This window comes from Dermacentor variabilis, chromosome 8, assembly GCF_050947875.1.
Source record: "Dermacentor variabilis isolate Ectoservices chromosome 8, ASM5094787v1, whole genome shotgun sequence".
In the NCBI taxonomy this organism is placed as follows: domain Eukaryota; kingdom Metazoa; phylum Arthropoda; class Arachnida; order Ixodida; family Ixodidae; genus Dermacentor; species Dermacentor variabilis.
The window spans coordinates 26,640,862-26,661,569 of record NC_134575.1 but is presented as its reverse complement, the minus strand read 5'-3'; the positions used below and the strand labels follow the sequence as shown (position 1 = coordinate 26,661,569).

Sequence of the window (20,708 nt, the reverse complement as noted above, 5' to 3'; positions counted from 1 at the left end):
GCAAAACTGCAATACATATGTTGGCACTGAGTTACAGATTAAACTGCCTAAGCACAAACAATACTGTCGGTGTTTTTGTGCTGTCCCGCTCAACTACACATGTGTGGCTCGATCACGCATGGATTAGAGGGCCTCCAGAGACGCAGAGCGCATTCGGCTGCAACGATGAAACGCACAATTGACGCACCGTCGACCAGCGATGCTGACTCTAGGGAACTATCCCTAGATATAGGTTTTCAGGGGCAAACTTAGGGATTCGGCATCCTTGTGGCAATGTATATGGATTTATAAAAGCACGTGGGTAGCAGTTTTCAATGACGGATTCATACACCTTTAACCATATCTTGAAATTATAGATTTCGATTCCCACTATTTCGCCCTTTCTTGGCTGGGATACCATTGTCATCGTTCGCACGAGTGCTACAGCAAGTCCCTGGCTCACAGTAAGATAGTGAGTAAGGTAGCTGCTAACCCATTTGGTGAAGGAGATGAAATGTGACACAAGAGATGCACTTATATATTCGTACTTATTTGGAAATGCTTCTACAAAACATATCTATGTGATGAAACAATACAATGAATAGCATGAACACGTACATACTGGCATGAAACACGATGTCACTGTACACAGGATTTGTCATTCCCTTTCAGCTAAGATGTGCATTACAGTGAGATGTTCATCTAACAGCGTTGCATGTCACTGAAGTTTAAACTTTGGCTTTCTTTCCTACTGAAAAAAAAATTGAATTGGAATACTGCATCATAGATGCGTGCTCCTGTACAGGTTGATGACCTCCCGGCACCTTAGCCGTGGCTTGGTGTGACGCAAGTTGAGGAAGGCGTGTTCCAGGAATGTTAGGATGCTCCGCGCCTCCTTAGGGTACTCGATGTGGAACACCCAGAAGGACGCAAACAGCGCACACATGCCTCCGAGCAGTGATGACGCGGTAAAGAGGTAATACTCGTTGACAAACACGTCAATGTTCCCAGTTGGCCGTTTGACGAGACAGGGTGTCGGCAGCGCGGAGCCCTGTCAGACAGAGGACAAGCAGCAGAAGCCAATTAGGGTTAGAAGGGCAAGCGCAATACATGTCTATTTTTCTATCTACAAACTGGCACGTTCAGTAACTTCATTTGAATTATTTTCACTCTTTTGTACAGGCCCAACGATACATTCTACCAAACGTATGCAGATTTCCAAGAGCTGCTGCTTAGGAAACGATCAACGTACAGTCACCATAGACGTCTGTGGATCAGCTCCTATCCCCTGGCATGCAGGCTGAGATAGTGTTCAGAAGGCGCTTCTTACAGCAAACATTCCAGTGATGGTTGCATCGAACTTTAGCCCAGGGCAGTCTCTGATTTCACATTTCAGTTACGTATAAAACACAGAACCATTTTTCTTAGGCAGCCACTGGACTGACCGATCTGAACGAAATTTGTTACATTTAAGTGAGCAAATTGAATTCCAGTCGCTCTAGGAAGCAGAATTCTTTTTATGACCTCAAAATTTTTACGGAAATTCTCCAACACTAGTAATCTCTGAAAAAAAAATGAACGAAGTTTACAAATCAGCAACATTGCAGTTTTGTAAAATGCATCATTAAAGCATCTAAAGCGGACGAGTTTGATATATAAACTTACGGCATAAGTGAAATTGTTACAATGCTTATGAGGGTTTTGAGAAAGTCGCATTCATCAATTAGTGGTTTATTTCAGAACAGTATATCACACACATACATTATTTTTTGCTTTAAATGTACTATTCGCTGCAGTTTACAGAACTGGGATACCATATTTTATTGCCAAGTCACAGAGTTGTAAACTTCATACTTCAGTTTTTTGCATTTTTTTTTTATTTTTCAACAATTCCTTGTAAGACATTGATGGTCTAAATAAAAAAAACTATGCTTGCTGCAGTCATTACGTTGTAACTTTTTCTGCCAAATGCAGCAAACCTTATCAAATTTGGTGCAGTAGTTGCCGAGAAAAACAATTTCTCTGTTCCCATGTATTTAGATAGGAGCTCCAGAGCTAGAGCTTTTTCTTAATAAGGGTAACGGCATAATTTATTTATTTCAGCATACCTAGGCCCCTAGAGGCATTGCAGAGGGGATGGGTACATCGTTCATGCATACAAGGTACAAACCCATAAATGATACTAGTATTACATAACAAGTGCACAAATTTAGTTAACAGTGCAGGTTATTCAGAAAAGTGGTCAACGACAGCAACCTTGAATGACGGTGGATCTTAATGCAGGCGAGGACACTAAGAAGGTTGCTGCACTCTGAGCTAGTTTCTGGTATAAGTGAATCACAGGACAAGCTAGTTTTGTGAAAAAAAAACTAAAATAAATTATGGGGTTTCACGTGCCAAAACCAGTTCTGTGAAGAAAAAAAAAAGGAGGCTTTACACCTTTATAGAGGTGATAAGTGCAGGATGATAAACATAATGGTTGAGATAAAAGTTCATGTTTAAGTAACCGGTTAAATGAAAAATAAACCATGAAGAAGACAGAGGCCTGAAACTTTTCTTTGTAAGAGTAAGTTTGGAAGGCCGACAGTAGACTTCATCAGTAAAACACTGGCAGCATGGGACCAATTTGATCAAATAAAGCCAGCTGAACAATTCTAGACAGGATCAAGGACATCCACAAGGTCATGTAGGCCCGGATACTGGATAGCAGACAGATTCTCATGTTTAGATCTAATTAGCATTTAGTATAATAATTTAAAATGGCTTGGTGCTTCAGAAAAATTGCGGCACAGATATTCAAAGGCACAGTCAGCGTTGTTAGCAATAAACGTGGCATGAGTACGCTATGATAGGTCATCTGCTATGTGCACACCAAGGCACTCATAGGAAGTTACGTGCTCTGCAATATGCCGTCACTTTATAAGCAGACAGTTCTGTGGGAACGGAACAGCGAGAGAATGTCCCACTCTTACATTTATTAGTATTAAGAGTCACAAACCGTTTGCTATACCAGTAACAAATATTGTCAAACTGCAGGACAGAGTTATCAGATTTGTTGGTCATTTCATGATAAACAATGCAGATGTTTACCCTACACCTACAGGAGAACAACCCTACAAAACCCTACAGGAGAACAACAGAAGAAGAAAAATTGCCGGCTCTCCTGTAATCAAGAGTAGATGCAAGCCCGAAATGGCAACCGGCAAAGCAGGTTGGTTGGGGATGATACTAGCCACACTCTTAAAATGGGTGTAATGCATGTTTGCAACAGCGCACCCCACCAAACCACACCGCATCACGCCATACTGTGCACTGGTCCATACAGATGCTGCCCAGCCAGAAGAAAACTGGCTCAAGGCGGCCCGACAGGCAATTAAAGACGCCAGGGAGACCGAGTGCACTGACCAGCTAGAATAAAATCACCTGAAGGAGGTACCACGCAAGGTGGCACCATCTCTTGAGGCGATGTGAAACCCACGCCGTGGAGCTTACGGACCGCTGGCATTCAAAAGAGCACAGGCAAACCTGTCTCAATGCCAAAAGATTATGATGAAGTGCATTGTGCCCTGTATCTGCCTTTTGAATGTCACCTCTTAGAAATGACAAATAAAACTTTAGCGAACTAGAAGTTACAGCTTGAGTGACATTGTGAACAAACATTCGGAAGAACTCGGAAGCAATATTTTTGGTAACTTGTTTGGGCAGTAACTAGCGTACGCAATGTAGTCCTGTACGAAGGGTTAAGGGCCAGAGACCGCATTTTCTGAAGTTTTGACTGGCTGCCCGGATGATCTCGTTTTGTTTCTCAACTTGCCCGGATGCTCTCATTTGAGTGCCCGGATAACGGCTCTGGCTTTCTTTTTTTTTTTTTTTTTGCTCAAGGTCACTTGAAGGTCGCCAACAGTGATAACTCAAAACACTTCACGCTCAATAACGCTGTGTTAGTTGATGCAACAACTTCAACCGACTCACCTCCGTAACGAGGGCATCCAGCTTTTCTAACACTCTCTGGGCAACCACACCCAGCACAACGAGAAGAATCTCTGCAGCAAAGACAAAGAAAAAAAATGCATTCAAATAATGTTCGATCGTAAGCTTCACAGCTCAAAATGTGGTGCAGGCACAAAGGGAAAAAAAAAATACATTACACTTAATACACTTAAATACATTACAAGTTCAGCGCTGACAAGTCCGGGTGCACAGATAACTGCTGCACAATGAAAATATTTCAGACTGAATGTTTGTTACCATTTTTTACCGAGCCTGATTTCCTAAATAAAAGTCAAGTCATTTATAAGAAAGCTGAACCTGTTTTATTGCACATAATTATTTGTATTGTAGTATTCAAAAAAAAAAAATACTTCGTAACTATGCTTGGCAAGTGGAGCCAAGCCTTGCGAAAAGTCATGGTAAAGTAAATGTCTGAAAGCAAGATTAAGGCACATTTTTTAACTTCTCTGTCTGTTAGCTCTTTGGTATACACGGTTTCTTTTTCTTTTTTTTGCTGCTGCACTGTGCTTCACTGCATACAACAGCGTTTTCTGCAAGAAAGTAACTGGAACTCCAATGCATTTTGTCGGACACTTTGTAAATTAGTATCTTGAAACTGATGCAGTCCTGAGAATTTGTTCCAAGCGGATACACCCTGCAAATTAACTGGCTTTAATTCGTAGATTGAAATATGTGCCATAAAGTAATTAATTATGAAGCTAATTAGCGTAATTAAGCTAATTATTCCATTGCCTCATCTAGTAATTTACATCAAGGGTTAGAGTTGCTCTAACTGCCATAGGCAATTTTTGAAAATTTGGCGCAGCTAAAAGTCCAACACCTTATATAAAGGACATAATAAGCAAGGACTCACGTCTGTAACCTTTTTGCTTATTCTCTCTAAGTGTAGCACAACTGATTTACCTTGCAATTTTATAATTAGCGTGTTAAAGAATTGCATACAGTTGTATTCAGGCAGTGACAATAGCATGCCAGAACTTTGTTCAATATTACTTCAATGACCGTTAAGAAAAAGACGACGTGGCGAACTAGCACGAGTTTTTAGAATCACCACCCAAATTTTAGCAAGACAAAGTGCCTCCTGACATTTTGCTGGCAAAGAGGAGTTTCTAGTTCGTGCAAAACTTATATTCACAATGTTCACGCACCCTCCTCAACACCTTTACTTCCATGCCGAGCCCCTATTGTTGTACTAGCGCTAATGATGTTCAATGCGCAACTGCTTGCTGCTTACACACTCAAATTACACTCCTGACCTTTGAAAGGTACTTTGAAAGCATAAGAACCCCAATTAACACTAATCTTAATGAATTAAATTTTGGGGTATTACTTTCCCAAACCACAATCTGATTATGAGGCATGCCGTAGTGGTGGGACTCCAGATCACATTTGACTACCCAGAGCACTTTATTGTGCACCAAAATCTAAGTACACAAGCATTTTCACATTTCGCCCCCATCGAAATGTGGCTGCTGCAGCTGGAGCCGAACTTGCAACCTCGAGCCTGCCATACCCATAATCTGTCCTGTCTGTAAATACAAGGCTGTATGCTACAGTAACCCCGAAGAGGCTAGCTCAGACAAAACCGCTGTTGACATGCCCCCAAGGTACCTACAACTGTGACGTTTCCTCAGCCCGTTCCTCCTAAGGCATACTTTATTCTCAAAACAGTTTGTCAATAGACTGAACAGTCATAAAGCTACCTACAGTTGACTACTCTAAAGAGCTTCAAAAGGTGCAATCAGGTAACAGAACTATGGTAATCTCCCACACTGCACCTAATCGTCCCACACACTTCCAAATGTGTGCACACATCACCTTCAACATGCACGTAACTCTAGAAAAATCGTTATGCCAGCTCCAATGATTCTCACAAGCGCCACTCATGGCGCTGACATCATGTCCCAGTTTCAAGTGGCAAAAGAAAATAAATGCTACATAGTGTTCGCATCATGCAGCGACATTTCCTTGCCTATTTTCCATCACCCAAACAAAGCCTGTTTTCAGTTATGCCATCCTTGAACATCTTTGAATGCAACACTTATGAGGGCAGATGAAGTGACGGAATGCTAGCTGTATGTGCAATGAATGCTGTAGCTCAATGCCAGAGGCGCTGTGATGTGGCAGAGTAGGAACATGAGGCCAAGACAAAGTGAAAATTCCAACAAAGCTCTATAGTCCAGGAGCTGGAAGGAGATGCACATTATGCCCAGTTTGAGCTTATAACAAAGTGCCACTAAGAAGATAAGCTTTTCTTCATATAACATTCTAATCCTTTGATACAACTGTCAACACTTCACTCTCCTAGTGAAACTACAAAATTTTTATTTTTTTTTTTCATATGTGCTCCCATCCACAATCCATGATTACACATGAGACGTGATAATTTCACACGTGTCCTACACATTCCACCAATATGAAAGGAAAAGTGGCATTCTCATTCAAGGCCACTAATTTTTCCTCTTTTTCTTATGTTTAAGCAACCAAAAAGGTTCGATTGGGTGTGGTTCTTCAACGTCTGAACTACACAGCAAATAAACGTGATCAAGGCTCCAATTTACACATCTGCTGAAGCAGCCACCCGGACACAGGCTGTGCTTCTTCTCATATAGTTATCACTTCTGCTGCAGTCGACGACAATGATTTACCAATACAGCACCGCCGGGCTGCGGGAAACAGATCACACACCATTTCCAGCCCTCGAAATTTCATGGACCTCGTCCTCCGTCCCCGAGTCCAACAGCACCAGAAACAGCCTTTTGATGCCTTTTTCAAAGCATTCAGCAACATCGGTGTTCCAGAGCGTCTTGAACTCCGCAAGCAGCTAAAAAGGAGAAGGTAACAGAAGAATGAGGATGACCAGCATACATGGCAAACCCCAAGGTGCTCTCAATTTAATGACGTGCACACTATAATATAGAGTTCTAACAGCATGGAGCAGGCATATACTGAAGTACCAGACGACTTATACCCAAAGACCAGCGCTGCCAGTGTCACCTTGTGATGTCACGTTTAACCAATGTGTGTAATACTTTCATAGCCGTCCCTGTCGTGCTATCATGATGGATGGTTCACGTGTGGCCCACAAGTGGAGGTTTGGAAGTTTTCAGAGGCGCAAGAGACACGCAGTGTGTTTTACTGTAAGAAGGAGGGCATTGTTATGGCTTCTGTTGCTGGCATGAGCGTTGTGCACATCTTGACGAACTAAGCAAATGGACTAAGTACAATGCCCTTAAAGTTAACACAAATAAGACTACAGCTATTCTTTTTCGCCCAAAAAACAAAAATATATCTACTTTCGATACCATTAAGTACAGCAATTCAGCAATAGAGATAGTTAATGCATATAAAACACTCGGGGTTAGCTTCACAGAAAAAGTGACCTGGGACGATCATATCAACCATATACAGTGGAACCTCGATTATATGACTTTTTCGGGACTGCGAAAAAGCGTTGTAAAATGCAAGGGTCATAAAATCCAAACATAAATTATGCCTATAAAAATACTACTTATATTGCGCGACAGATTTACGAGAAACTTCAATGGAAACTACTAACATACTTTGCAGGGCTTGGAAACCCAAATTACTGAAACAGTAAATGCGATAAGAATTAATGCTGCAGCACAGGCACCAATCATGCTTTATTCAAACGAACCTTTACGGCACTCCACTGCCCACTGCCACGATTCCCGCCAGACGGCGCGCACTTTAAAAAAAGTCTGTAAGTTTCTTTTGAACGTTGTTTGATCCATGAACCAAGAGCTTTCGCTCGAGTTGGGCAACGTCCAAAAGGAGGTCCTCTGCGGCGTCGCATGAACGGATGAAGTTCCGGATGCAGTCTATGTGCCGTAGCACCTCGGCGAACGTGGTAGGCACAGGCACGGCATCTGTGGCGTCGTCGTTGTCCTCGTCCAATGTCAAAGCGGTGTCGGCACTAGGCAAAGCCTCCTCGATGGCGTCATCCAGTGACACCTCGCTGCAGATCGCAATGTTGTCGTCGACCTCCACGTACTCGGCGAAGGCCGTGGCGAGGTTTAAACCCTCAAAATTATTGTCGGCGAAGCCTGCATCAGACTCGAGCGGCATTGAGGTTGTTGCGTCTCCAGCAGAGGAGGCAGTCTCTCGCTTAAAGCCACAGTGCTTGAACGAGTTAGCCATTGTGCTTCGCGACAGTGCGTTCCACGAACTAGCAATAAAATGCATGGTGTCGAGCACAGTTATCTTTTTTCCCGACTCGCTCCGCTCCATAGCTGCCAGCCGACGCTGCACTAACCGCTTCCAGGACCCTTGCTTGACGCACTTAATGATGCCGGCATCCAGCGGCTGCAACCGAATTGTGCAGTTGGGCGGAAAAAAAAACAACCTTTATGTTCCTCAGGCTGGACGTATCAGGTGGGTGGCACGATGCGTTGTCGCCGAAAAGCAATATTTTCCTCATCTTAGCACCCTTTCTGTTATCCAGCTGCTGCAAAAAATTGCTGAAGGGCGAAGACGTCATCCACGCCTTTTTGTTGAAGTTGTAGCTGTACGGCAGCATCTTGTTCTCAAAGCACCGTGGCTTTGTAAACTTTCCAACAACAAGCACGGGCAGCCTCTCGGAATCGTCCTCGTTAGCACAGGATAGTGCCGCCACACGCTCTTTACTATGCTTGCCACCATGACAGCTGTCACCCTTAAACGCAAGGGTTTGCTCAAGCTACATATGGTAAAAATACTGCTCTCATAGGCATTGAAAACGTCGCAGGGCTTGTATGCAGCAATCATCTCCAGCAGCGACTCTATATACTCGTTCACTGTCGAAACGCCCACGAAAGTGGTTTTTCTGCAGGAGCACGATCCTGTTTCTTTTTAAAGCGATCCAGCCACCCGTTCGATGCCTTAAAGTCGTCAATGCCCAGACGCAATGCCACAAGGTCTGCCTTTCCTTTCAGAATGGCGCCATCAACGTTGATCGCAGAGCTCCGTGCTTGATGCAGCCACTTGACGAGAACTTTTTCTAACTTCTCATGCTGTCCTTCTTTTGCCGCTTTCCGCTTGAGCCCGAACTTGTTAGCATTCTGCAATAGTATCACCGCTTTGTTTGCCAGGATCGTCTTAAGTAAAGACTCGGGTATCTTAAGGTCCCGGGCAATGCTGGCTTTCGTGGCTCTATGCCGCTTTTCTGCTTCCTCGATAATATTCAGCTTATCGCCGAGCGACAGAACTGTCCGCTTTCGGGACAATTGTGCATCGCGTTGCTCCACACAACTCAAAACCTCCACTGCATGCTGGTCGCTAGGATTAAGACGAAGAACCCATGCGATAAACCTAGGCCTCTCTGCGCTACCTTGTTGGCGATCTGCTGCTGGGAAACTGGAAGGAGAGAAACGCTTCCCCAATGTGACAAGAGGCGACGCCACTGAGAAGAGAGGGAGAAAGTGATTGTGGAGAAGAAAAGGCGCTATTTCAGCACAGCCAGAATCGTGGGCGGCTGCTGGTGGGGGAGAGAGAAATGAACGATGAGACGAGGCAGGGAAGAAAGCTGCGCCGGAGCGAACCAATCGAGCAGTGTCAAGCGCCCCGCAAGTGGAGAGACAGAGCGAGGAAAGAGACTCGCAGCACTTTTGTCCGCCGTTCCGTCCTGCATTTAGCGAGGGTCGTCGTATAACGCGGGTCAGGCATAAGATTGCGTCGGATAACCAGGGTTTTTAATGCACTGCTTCTATGGGGACATCGCCGGGTCTGTGCTAATCTGTCGAAAAACCCCGGTCGTCGCAAAACCGGAAGTCATATAACCAGGTTTCTACTGTAAAATCAGAATTGTCGAGAAGAGTTGGATTAACTTTTATTTATAAGAGCATACTACCTACTGAAGTTAAAAGAATTCTTTATAACTCGTTATTTTACTTGCATATTAAATATTGTCATCTAGTATGGGGAAATACCAATCCCACAAATCTACACACAGTCTATGCCTTGCAAAAAAAATATTTAAAGAAATATAGCTAATGTCTCTTTTGATGACCCCTCCACCGAGCTCTTTCTGAAACATAGCATAATGGAAATACATCACCTGTATCCATATTGCTTAGCCGTGAGTTACAAAAAGGAACTTAAACAACAAAGAAATTTTCTCTCCCAATTGTCCTCGCTAACCGCAAAAATTAATCCATGTCCCACAAAACTAACGAAGTTTGGAAAATTAATGTTTGTAGAAAAAATTAATGGACCCAAATGCTGAAGCGAAAACTTCCAGAATTGCTAAACTTCTGTCATACAAACCACATTAATGTTGCGAGAACAACGGAAAAGGAATTGCGTGACTTTTTTTCCCTTTTATAGCAAATCTCCTGGTTCCAATCATTGCTACCGGTTGCAATTCATGTACTTTCCTGTGCCTACCTGTCGTAACCGCAAGATATTCTTGTAATGTATGGAACTCTTTTTCTATTTCTTAATTTACTTTTTTTTTATCTTATGGAAAAATTAACCGGGACTGTTGTGCGCTTTTTGTTGTTGCGAAGACTGCGTGGAAAAATGCATGCAACCGCGACTGTTGCACACTTTCTGTTATTGCAAAGACTGCTGATTGGTTTTCTTTTTTGTTTTTGTTTATGCTGCTCCATGCTTGCACTGTACGCTGCTGAAAACAAGTCACACTGTACTTCATGTTGGGGAGGGGGCAGGAGCAAGTCAAGCTGTTCGTACAGCTTTTTTTCCTAGCCTCCCCCTCTCAAAGGATGGAATATAAAGGAATTATTATTAAGTGCAGGCGTAGCTGCTTTCCAGCTGCGTGCGCACCACACCATGGTACATACAGTGGTCTGAGCAGACAGTAAATGTGAAGTTGTGAACACCGAATGGTCGTCTGTCGAATGCACCTCATGCAACATCAATGCTGACAGTGCTCCTCATCACACCAGCACAGAGCTACAGGAGCCATGTACAGCAACTCTAAGCTAGCATTGTGACAGGTAGCTACTGGTAGCTGGTAGCTGCTGGTACCTGGTAGCTAGTGCTCTGCAGTAGCAGCTATCTCAGGCACTGAATCACACCGACATTCCACTCTGCATGTTGTTAAACACCAGCAAATGAGCTTGAGCACACGGTTAAACATTGCCATCACTGTCAGTGCTTTGCTCTTCAAACACCTGAGATAATAACGCATTTAGAGACAGGGTAACCGCCACGCTTACCTAATATCTTTGTTTTTATATGCTGTTAACAAAACAAAATGTTTTCTAATGTTGCATTACTTGTATGAAACTGTGCTTTTGGTTAGTTCTGAGCCAAGTTGTGTTCCGTCTTTATATAGCCACATTCCTAAAACCTAGAATTTGTATAACTGCTTTCCTTGATTTTGAGAGTATGATGTCTGGTGTTTGTTGCTAACAATTGTATAAGGTTTTTCTTCAATCGATGTATTTTCTCTTACGCTTTTGCAATTTCGATGTATATTGTCCCACTCACACAATGCTCCCATGCAAAGGAGCCTGTGAGTTATTTGAATAAATAAACGAAACTGAGGAATTTCATTTTGAAATGATGAAGCTTATTTGACTGCTGCCATAAAAGTAAAAGCAGTGGTCGCACTGCAACTCTGCATGCACTTGTGCAATTAAAAATCAACCTGCGTGGGTCTGCTAACCTGTGCAAGCATTTCGCAATGTTAAGTTTCCAGCATAAGGATCACCTCAATATGAAGAACATCAATGGCTGCTATTGCTGTGAAATAGTAGAGTAAGGGAAACAGCAATAGCAGCTGTCGTGAAACAGTAAATATCAACAGCATTGGCAGCTCTCACTGAGAAATAACAAAGGGGAACAGCAATAGCAGCTACCACAGTAAAACAAATATAAAAAGCAATGACGGCTATCACTGTGACATACTGAAGGAAGGAGCAATGCATAGCAGCTCTTGCTGTTAAATAGCAGAGTAGAGGAAACACTGATAGCAGCTTTCGTAAAATTGTGAAGAGGAACAGCAATGACAGCTATGGCTGAGAAATAGCAAAGATTACCAGCAATGGTAGCTATTGCTGAGAAACAGCAAGGCAACAGCAATAGTGGCTAAGATAAAATAACAAAATAAGAAAAACATGAATAGCTGCTATTGCTGTGAAATAATTAGGGAAGCAATGGTGGCTATGACCACGATATACCAGAGTGAAAGGAACAGTGATAACAGGAAGCTATTGCCATAAAATAGCAGGGTAAGAATGGCAATGGTCGATTTTGCTGTAATATAGCAAAGGGGAATAGCAATAGCAACAATCTCTGAAACCGCACAGTAAGGGAAATAGCAATGACAGCTAATGCTGTGGAATAGCATAGTCGGGAAAACAGCAATGGCAGACTTTACTGTAAGATAGAGCAAGGAGAGCAGCAGTAGCAGCTATCACTGTGAAATAGCAAGGTAAGAACGGCAACAGCACATTAGACTGTGAAATAACATGCAGAGTAAGCAGAACAGCAAAAACATATTTTACTGTAAAACGGAGTAAGGAGAATGGTAATAGCAGCTAGCACTGTGAAAGAGCAGAGTAAGAACAGGAATGACAGATTTAACTGTAAAATAGAGTGAGGAGAAAGGTAATAGCAGCTACCACTGTGAAATAGCAGGGTAAAAGAAGCAATGGCATATTTGTATGTAAAATAGCAGAGTTAGGAGAACAGCAATGGCAGGTTTCACTGTAAAATAGAGTACAGAGAACGGTAACAGCAGCTATCACTATGAAACAGCAGAGTAAGGAGAACAGCAATGGCAGATTTTAGTGTAAAATAGAGTAAGGGGAGCGGTACTGGCCGCTACCACTGTGAAATAACCTAGTAAGGGAAACAGCAATGGCAGTAATCATGAAATAGCGAAGGAAGGGGAACAGCTATATCATCTTTTGCCATGGAATAGCAGAGCAACGGGAATAGCAACAAGACTCATCATGAAACAGTAGAGCAAGAGGAACAGCAATGGCAGCTACTACTGTGGAATAACAGTGAACTTACAACAGACTCCTGCCTGTAAGAAGGGAAGGCAGCGATGGCCTGCTGCACTGTCATCTCCCGTACACTGTCATTCCTCTCCTTCACGGCCAACACTTGGCTTCGAACGCTTGAGCCGCTGGTGTCTGTGAGAGCCTTTAGGCCATCTTGCAGTGAAATGTTGTCACCAGCTGATAACAGGTCTTCGACTGCCTGCAAACACACAGGAAGGTTTACTTCGATGATCACGATTGAAATGGGGCGCGAAGCAATCCTGTATTAAATTAAAGGATTTTGTACAATTTAGCCTATTAGCCTAACATATCAAGATTCTGAGTAGTTCAAAAGTCAATGTTGGGCTAGTTGGTTCATGCTGTATCGTGAAGATGGATGAGCACTGATTTAAATTCGACTGAGTATACATGAGCAAAGAGGACAGCACTTATCCTGCTTGCCAACAATATACACACTGCATCAATATGAAAGGAAACACTTTACCTGAGCTCAAACAACAATTCATGCAAACATGTATCCCAGAACCTCACTCATTGTTATCTACTACATAAATTTTATGCTGAAGAATCCCCTCATGGAACCTTTCTTTTTTTCTTCAGAGCCGAAACAAGAAAATTACATGCTTTAACAGGCCCGAAACACATTTCAAACAGGTTAAAAAGAATGTTCTCTATCTGTAAATGAAACGCCTGTGAACATGTGGGCCAAACTGAATGCAGCAAGGAATTTACAGTTGTGTACAGTACATTGCTTGCTCTTTCCTTTGCCTATGCTGTCAGCTACTCCATTAACAAGCAGGTTGAAGAAGGGCCCAACAGGTGCAAGAGATTATTGGGTAGATTTCGTGATTACGAGAACGTTTTGAGTATTACCATTATTCCTACTTTTTAGTTACACAAATAAAGAATGTCTGAAATCTCAAAAGGACCAAGAAAGTATTTCACCTTTGCATTTCTGGTCTCGAGTGACAGTCGTTCGCTCAATGTTACATTTTCTCTTCCATTGCAGGCAGCCTAATCACGAAGGTTTCAGTAATCATCAATTGTAAGTGGGCGGGCAGCATCACTATTTTTCATTCAGTTTCCTTGTGATCACTGTGAAATTGGCTACACTAAAGTTGAGCTGCTGATACAGTGAAACCTCATTAAACAGCAGATGGCCGGAGCTCAGAAAAAGTATGTACTAAACGGTAGCACTGCTTAACCTAAATAGCGTTAGATTGCCCACTTACCTGTCAAAAACAGAGCTACAAGAGAGTGCGATGAAAGGGCACAAAACATGCAGTATTTATTCACTTCACACAACAAAAATCTGTTATTTTTATTTGATGCCACGGCAGGCTAGCAGCGACGATGGCAGCCTCAAACTCACTTAAGCTACAAGCCAGCTTTTCCGCCAGCCCCCTCTTATCGGCAAACATCCGCATGAGGCTGAAGTAACACGTAGCGTCTGCCATTGTCAGGCCTGAATTGCCCGTACTTCAGCTTTCCATGTTTCCTCATCACTGTCGTTAGGCACCACTTCGGCAACAACAGAGGCACCGATGGCGAAAAGTCGAACCTCGTAGCCGACATATATTTGCGGTTGCAGCAGCATTGCTGTGCAACTTCCCCTTTTCATTCCAGACGCCCCACACCGCAGTCAATGGTAGACCCCTTTCGCATGCCAGCACCGACTTCTTCGTGCCATCTTCGACAGCACGAACGATGTACAATTTTTCTTCTATGCTGAGGACCCGGTTTTTGTCCTAGCTTGCACGACGCCACATCACTGGCTACAATGCTCTACTACTCTGGCACGGCGCAAAATTATGTTGATGTGGCTTCACCCTTCAAAGTGCCCTCTGGGTTTGCGCTTGGAGGCAGTTCCGATCTCCGAGGCTTGTTCTGCCGGGCCAACGAAAAGTGGAAACGCTATGTGTTAACCGATACGTACACAATAAGCTGGTATGGTTTATACAGATACAAAATGCATTATGTTCAATGGCCGCTAAGTCAGGGATTTGATTTTACTACTTTTAAAACGAAACTGCTGTTTAAGCAGGTACGGTTTAACAAGGCTTCACTATATACAGTTTTACGTCATGCGTTACGTTGCTCCCATTTCCGACTCATGCGTTGGCCAAAGCTCTTATTGAGGTTATAAAAAAATAAAAGAAGTGGTGGCGCAGATGAGTATGGCTTATCGTGCACTCGGTTGTCAAGATGTCTCGGAAACAACATTACTCACTAGGAGTAGTTGGCTGCAAAGGCGTCGTCAGTAGCACGACAGTAACATTCCATCGGGTGCCTCAAGGAACCCAGCTGGCAGCAGCAATTCGGGTATATCTCGTTCCCATGCCATTTTATGGGGCACTGCCAGGAACTTATGAATCAAAACCCATCTCCACTGTCATTTGATTCACGTGCGCACACAAGTCGGGGTCCATAGATGGTCGAGTGCTGTCAACACGACGAGTCAACGAATGGTTAAGCCAGTGTAGCTGGCTTCGTGTGGGTTATCAGCTCATTTCGACAGTCACATACATCAGGCCACTTACATAAAAAAATAAAAGAAGTGGTGGCTCAGATGAGTATGGCTTATCGTGCACTCGTGTTGAGCAAGCACTGCCCATGCATGAACCAGCAGTGGGCTAAGAAAGAAACAAGGGAAAATGCCTAAAGTCTCGGCGTACGGCTAACATGACTTTTGGTTGGGGTCTCGTGGCCGTTGCTGCTTTGACATTCCCCCCCATGCAGCTTCCAGAATGCTAGTAGAGATGAGAGAAAGCTGCGCGGCAGTGTGGAGGCAAATTTCAACCACCGTTAGCTCCGCTTATACTTGAAGGATTTGAAAAACTTTTGCGGCATGACATTTGTGAGGCAATGCCCTCCAATAATGAGGCCATCTTACGATTACTTGAAAAGGTGTTTCAGCGCTCTTTAAAAATAAACCAAGTGTTCCCTTTCATATCGGTACAGCGCGTACATTCCCACTGCCACACAATAACATTGCTTTGTGAATCAATCAAATTATTGACAACAGCATGGCACTCACCACAGGACGAGAGGCGCGTCGCACACCCTCCGTTTCCCGTTTTGCTTGGTTGTTGAAACGCCTGGCGGAGGTGGTATACTTGCTTCGAACCTCGCGCATGCTCCACACATTATCCGGCAGCTGGCGTCGGACATTCTTGAATTTTGACTTCAGCGAGTCAACCCACAACTCCTGCAGACCGATGATTCGTTCAGTCATATCATCGACCAATGAATACAAATATTACAGTCACTGGGAAACCCATTACCTTCATACATAGCTAAGGAACTCCTTTGCCCATGTCCCAGAGATTAAATTAAAAAAACATATACAGGATGTCCCAGCCTTCATGCACAGAGCTTTTAAAAGACTTGAATTATTCTATGCAATTAAGCACATGTGCATATTGTTTAGTCTTTTAAGAAACCACCAGTAATTTTTTTGTCACTGACATCCCATTGGTAAATAAAACCAATTCGCTAACATTTTAACTGTTCTGATGTCAATTAGGAGGTTGTAGAGAACTATAAGAGACTTCAAAATGAAGTGCTTTCAACAGAGGGCACCATCACATGCTTACTTTTTTTTTTTGGCAAAAACAGAAAGCCTGCAAATATATCATGTAACTGTGCACTAGTGCACACAGTATAGAAGCACTATCAAACAGCCTCAGTGGGAAAGCAATCTTTTTATCTCTTGCTGGGCTGAGCAACGATCATAACATCATGCATGGTGTTCTTTCAACTACACACAAACAGCTCCTGGCAATTAATGCACATCCAGGTCATGAAAATGCGCTGCCCTGGACAGTGAGCCCGAGATGAACAGCTTGCTTTCCCACTGAGACTGTGTAAGGCCACTGCTATTTCATGCACACAGATGAACAGTCACGTGGTATTTTTTCATATTTCGCAGCCTCTCTTTATTTGATGTAAAAAGTAAACGTGCCATGTGTACCATGCTGAAAATATCGCATTTTGACAAATCTTATGGTTCTCTACTAAGACAAATTAAGAGCTTGATAATTAGAACAGAAATTCCTAATTTGGATAATTAGTTTTTTATTATATAACTGGATGTCAAGGACAAAAAATGCATTTTGGGCTCACTGTCCAGGGCAGCGCATTTTCATGACCTGGATGTGCATTAATTGCCAGGAGCTGTTTGTGTGTAGTTGAAAGAACAAAATGCATGATGTTATGCATGATGTTATTTTAACTGTTCTGATGTCAATTAGGAGGTTGTAGAGAACTATAAGAGACTTAAAAATGAAGTGCTTTTTGTGTCAAGGACAAAAATGCAGTTGCTCAACAAGACTTTAAACAACATGCTCTCAGTGTTATTTATACATAATGATCATCACATCTTATCTCGATGCACAATAGTCAGGACACCCTGTGTGAATGTATGCAAGCAAATGAACCCTAAAGAATATGTCAGTGCTAAATCAAACAATTTCCGACTGTTAAGTACCGAGAAAGGAGATGAAAACAGCACACACATATTTCTTGTCACCATCAAGTTTTGTAACAGAAAACTGAAATAAACAGATTCTTGGTTCATGTTATTAGTATGACAGAAACAAGACACAAAGAGGAGATGCAGATAAAACAAATGTGGGACTAGAACTGATTGATTGATAAACAGATATTTTTTATTACTTCATTTTACAATAGTGCAAAGAGTAAGATAGGCAAGCGGTCGCTAACCAATTACAGAAGAAAACTAGACATTTTAAGTATTACCACAGAACACACACCTTCGCTAACCAATTTTTTTTTGCTCCTGAACCGTACAATGCTTAACAACCACTAATTATTCATCTTACCCTCCCAGTTTCTCCAGTGGTGTCAATAAGGTGTGGGTACTTATGCAGCAGAAGGTCCACTGCAGTCCTGTAGAGATGCGATGTTGGATATCTGCGGAAAACCAAATTTTTCAAAACCAGTTGTACGATGGACATATGGACTTTCTAGCAAACACCAAGTTGGACCAAGAAGGTGTGTCCACCTGGCTTTGCCGCTTTTGCAGCCAAATGCACTGCACGCCTGCACACACGTGTCGATAAGGGGGAGGGTATGACAAAAGCGGCGACAATGGCAGTGCTGATGTTGGGAATGCCCCTCGAGCGTCCATATAAATGCTGTCACAATATTAACAGTAACTGGTAATGATCATCATGATACTGGCAGCGATAATGTATCTACGCACACACACATGCACAGGCAACTGCCTCTTAGGTAGCGTGGTGCAGGCACATCTCAGCCATGGCTACAAGCTTATAGGTGCCACACATAAGGCATGCATGAAAGGAACAGGTCAGAAATGACACTCCATAACAGAGCCTGCCTTACAGAGTTATCTTGGAGCAAGCTTCAAAGAGGCACGTGATGATGTGGCGCCGCATCCTGCTGGTGATTTGATCCCTGTTCCTCAGGGAATCTTCAAACACTCCAAAGGAAGGCAATTCAAACTTCATGTCATCCCTGTCCTCGAGGGATTTCGATTTTCTGTCTCGTTTTGGTTTCGATGCCTTTTCACTGCTAGATGTTAAAAAAAAGAATACACAAGACTAATGCTAACAGAATGATGAAAAAAAATGCTTGCATCAATGTATGAATGTGTGCTCATATCACATAAATAGAATATACATAAAGGTAATCTTCAGGAACAAAAGAAAGCTATCAAGCCAAACATGCATTAAACCAACGATGGCATATCATCATTATTCACAAGCGAAACATATCAGGTTACACATGAGAACATGTGTCAGAGGTCCTTGATATAGAGTGTACACCTTACATACCATAAAAAAAAGTGACGAATGCCACCCATGGCAACGGCAAGAGGCACAAATCCGTGAACTAGCACAACACATGAAGTCATATCGGTAGGCCGCCTTTGCAAACCAAAGCTGTGAACTAGTACAGTGATCCACTCAACATGTCAAAGCACGAGCTTTACTTTAGTGCAATAGCAACATTCTGACAACGTGAACTTACCTCCCCTCAAGCGATGGTTCATCACAATTCATCTCTTCGTCTGCCAGTGCTCTGCCACCAGCTTGCTCTACAAGCTTCTTCGCAGCGGCTTCGTTCGTGCACATACTAAGCAGGTCAGAAACGGTGACGCCCTTCAACACGGCTTTGTTAGCACAATCGGCAGTGACCTCCTCGTCCTGCTCCTCTGATCCTGCATTGTATAGCACAACTTCGGTGCAGGTGGAACCTTCGTCACCCATCTGGTTGTGCAGACCGGGTGCCTCGGAAGAGTTCAATGCTGGAACAATACCAAAGGCCTGCAGCCATGAAAAAGAATACTTCCATCAAGACCGCGTACTTCACCTGGACCACGTGTTCAATGCAAATTAGAAAGCTGTACGCTGTTGATAAACATACTCTGGTTTAACTGAGCAAAGCATTGGTTCAGGCTAGCTGGTAATCGATAACTCTTATATTTCATGACGGTATAACTTCTCAATTAAATGCCGATGACGAGTTAACCCGTCATGAAGTTTCCACAAATTTTTCTAACTGTTCAAGGTCTCTAGACAGGGTGTCTACCAAGTTGACACTTCCAAATTCACGGAGTTTTCCAGGTTTTCCCCGAGTACCTTTGCAAGATTCTTTGAGTGACCCAGAACTTCGTTTATGTCAAGACGGGTTGACACTATGTTGCCCATTGCTGTCGCTCTAATGTAGGCATGTTAAAAAATTTAAAAACGACTTAAACCAATTTGAATAGTAAGGAGTAGAGTTTATTTCATTCAAAAAGAAAACAGAAGGGCGGGGTTTGTAAAAAGCACAGCAAATAAATTATCTTCGAAAAAAATGGTAAAACCCATTGCAAATCGAGTCGAGCATTCTCTATATACAAATAAAGAAGAGATGCATACAGAAGCAAATACTTTCGTATATGAGATATGAAAGAAAGAACTGAAAGAATTTGAAAGAAAAAGAACTTGAAAGCAAGCTCATTGGTATGAGGCCCAAACTTTATCACAAGTGAGATTCTCTTTCAGCAGCTGGAAGGTCAACCTCAACTGTCCTGACATACTCTCAGTTTGCGCACAATGCCTCACTGTTGCGTTTCACTGGTTTAAAAAGTTTATTTTGGTTTGGATGAGGAACACCTGCATTTCGGCATCAGCCAACACTTCATTTTTTTTAGCTCAATCTCCTTTGAAGAAGCGGCGGCATGCTTCCTTTCCCGTTAATCCCTCAAAGCATAGGTCATTTCTGTTCTTGCACCCCTTCCACCGCATGTTTGCCCCACGCACCATTTGACACATCCTCTTAGTCAACAGTCAACGTCCAATTTTTCGGACTCCCTAAGGGCTGCGAAAACATCCGAAAAATCAGGCCGTTCAAGAAAATGAATGCACGTCTTTTACTGCCCTTAAAGGCTCAAATCGCCACAGGCACTTCTGAAAAAGCCCTCAAGGCCTGCCAGTACATTTATTAGGCATATCGGTGCTCGTACTGTGACAGGAGATGGCGGGCGCACGCGTGCATAATTAAGGAATGCGTACTGTGTCCCATGACACTTGCCCCTTCCCATGCTTGTTATGCTTCACCGCAATACTATTGTATATGCTTCGCCACGTAACATTTCTGCACTGAGGCAAAGCAGACTTTAAGAAACTGTCATTATCCAACATGCCGTGCTTTCCGAGCTTCGAAGCCAATCGCGAGGACCACAAAGGCGGAGTCGGTGCCATTGCTGAC

General features: G+C 43.0%; 1 protein-coding gene across 3 annotated transcripts in view; it reads right to left on the bottom strand.

Annotated features, from left to right (window-relative positions):
• Positions 1–501: 501 nt before the first annotated feature.
• The window catches only part of LOC142589887 (uncharacterized), a 43,141-nt gene continuing 22,934 nt past the window's right edge, over positions 502–20,708 (bottom strand). For 2 of the 3 annotated variants that reach the window (XM_075701544.1, XM_075701545.1), the window contains exons 9-16: positions 18,984–19,279; positions 18,336–18,524; positions 17,810–17,900; positions 16,003–16,173; positions 12,976–13,164; positions 6,679–6,814; positions 3,952–4,022; positions 502–1,030 (exon numbers count right to left, since the gene is read on the bottom strand). In XM_075701544.1, the coding sequence (XP_075557659.1) occupies positions 761–1,030; positions 3,952–4,022; positions 6,679–6,814; positions 12,976–13,164; positions 16,003–16,173; positions 17,810–17,900; positions 18,336–18,524; positions 18,984–19,279 (1,413 nt within the window). In that variant the 3' untranslated portion in view covers positions 502–760. The remainder of the gene's footprint in view (positions 1,031–3,951; positions 4,023–6,678; positions 6,815–12,975; positions 13,165–16,002; positions 16,174–17,809; positions 17,901–18,335; positions 18,525–18,983; positions 19,280–20,708) is intronic. The other variant, XM_075701546.1, reaches the window with a different exon arrangement.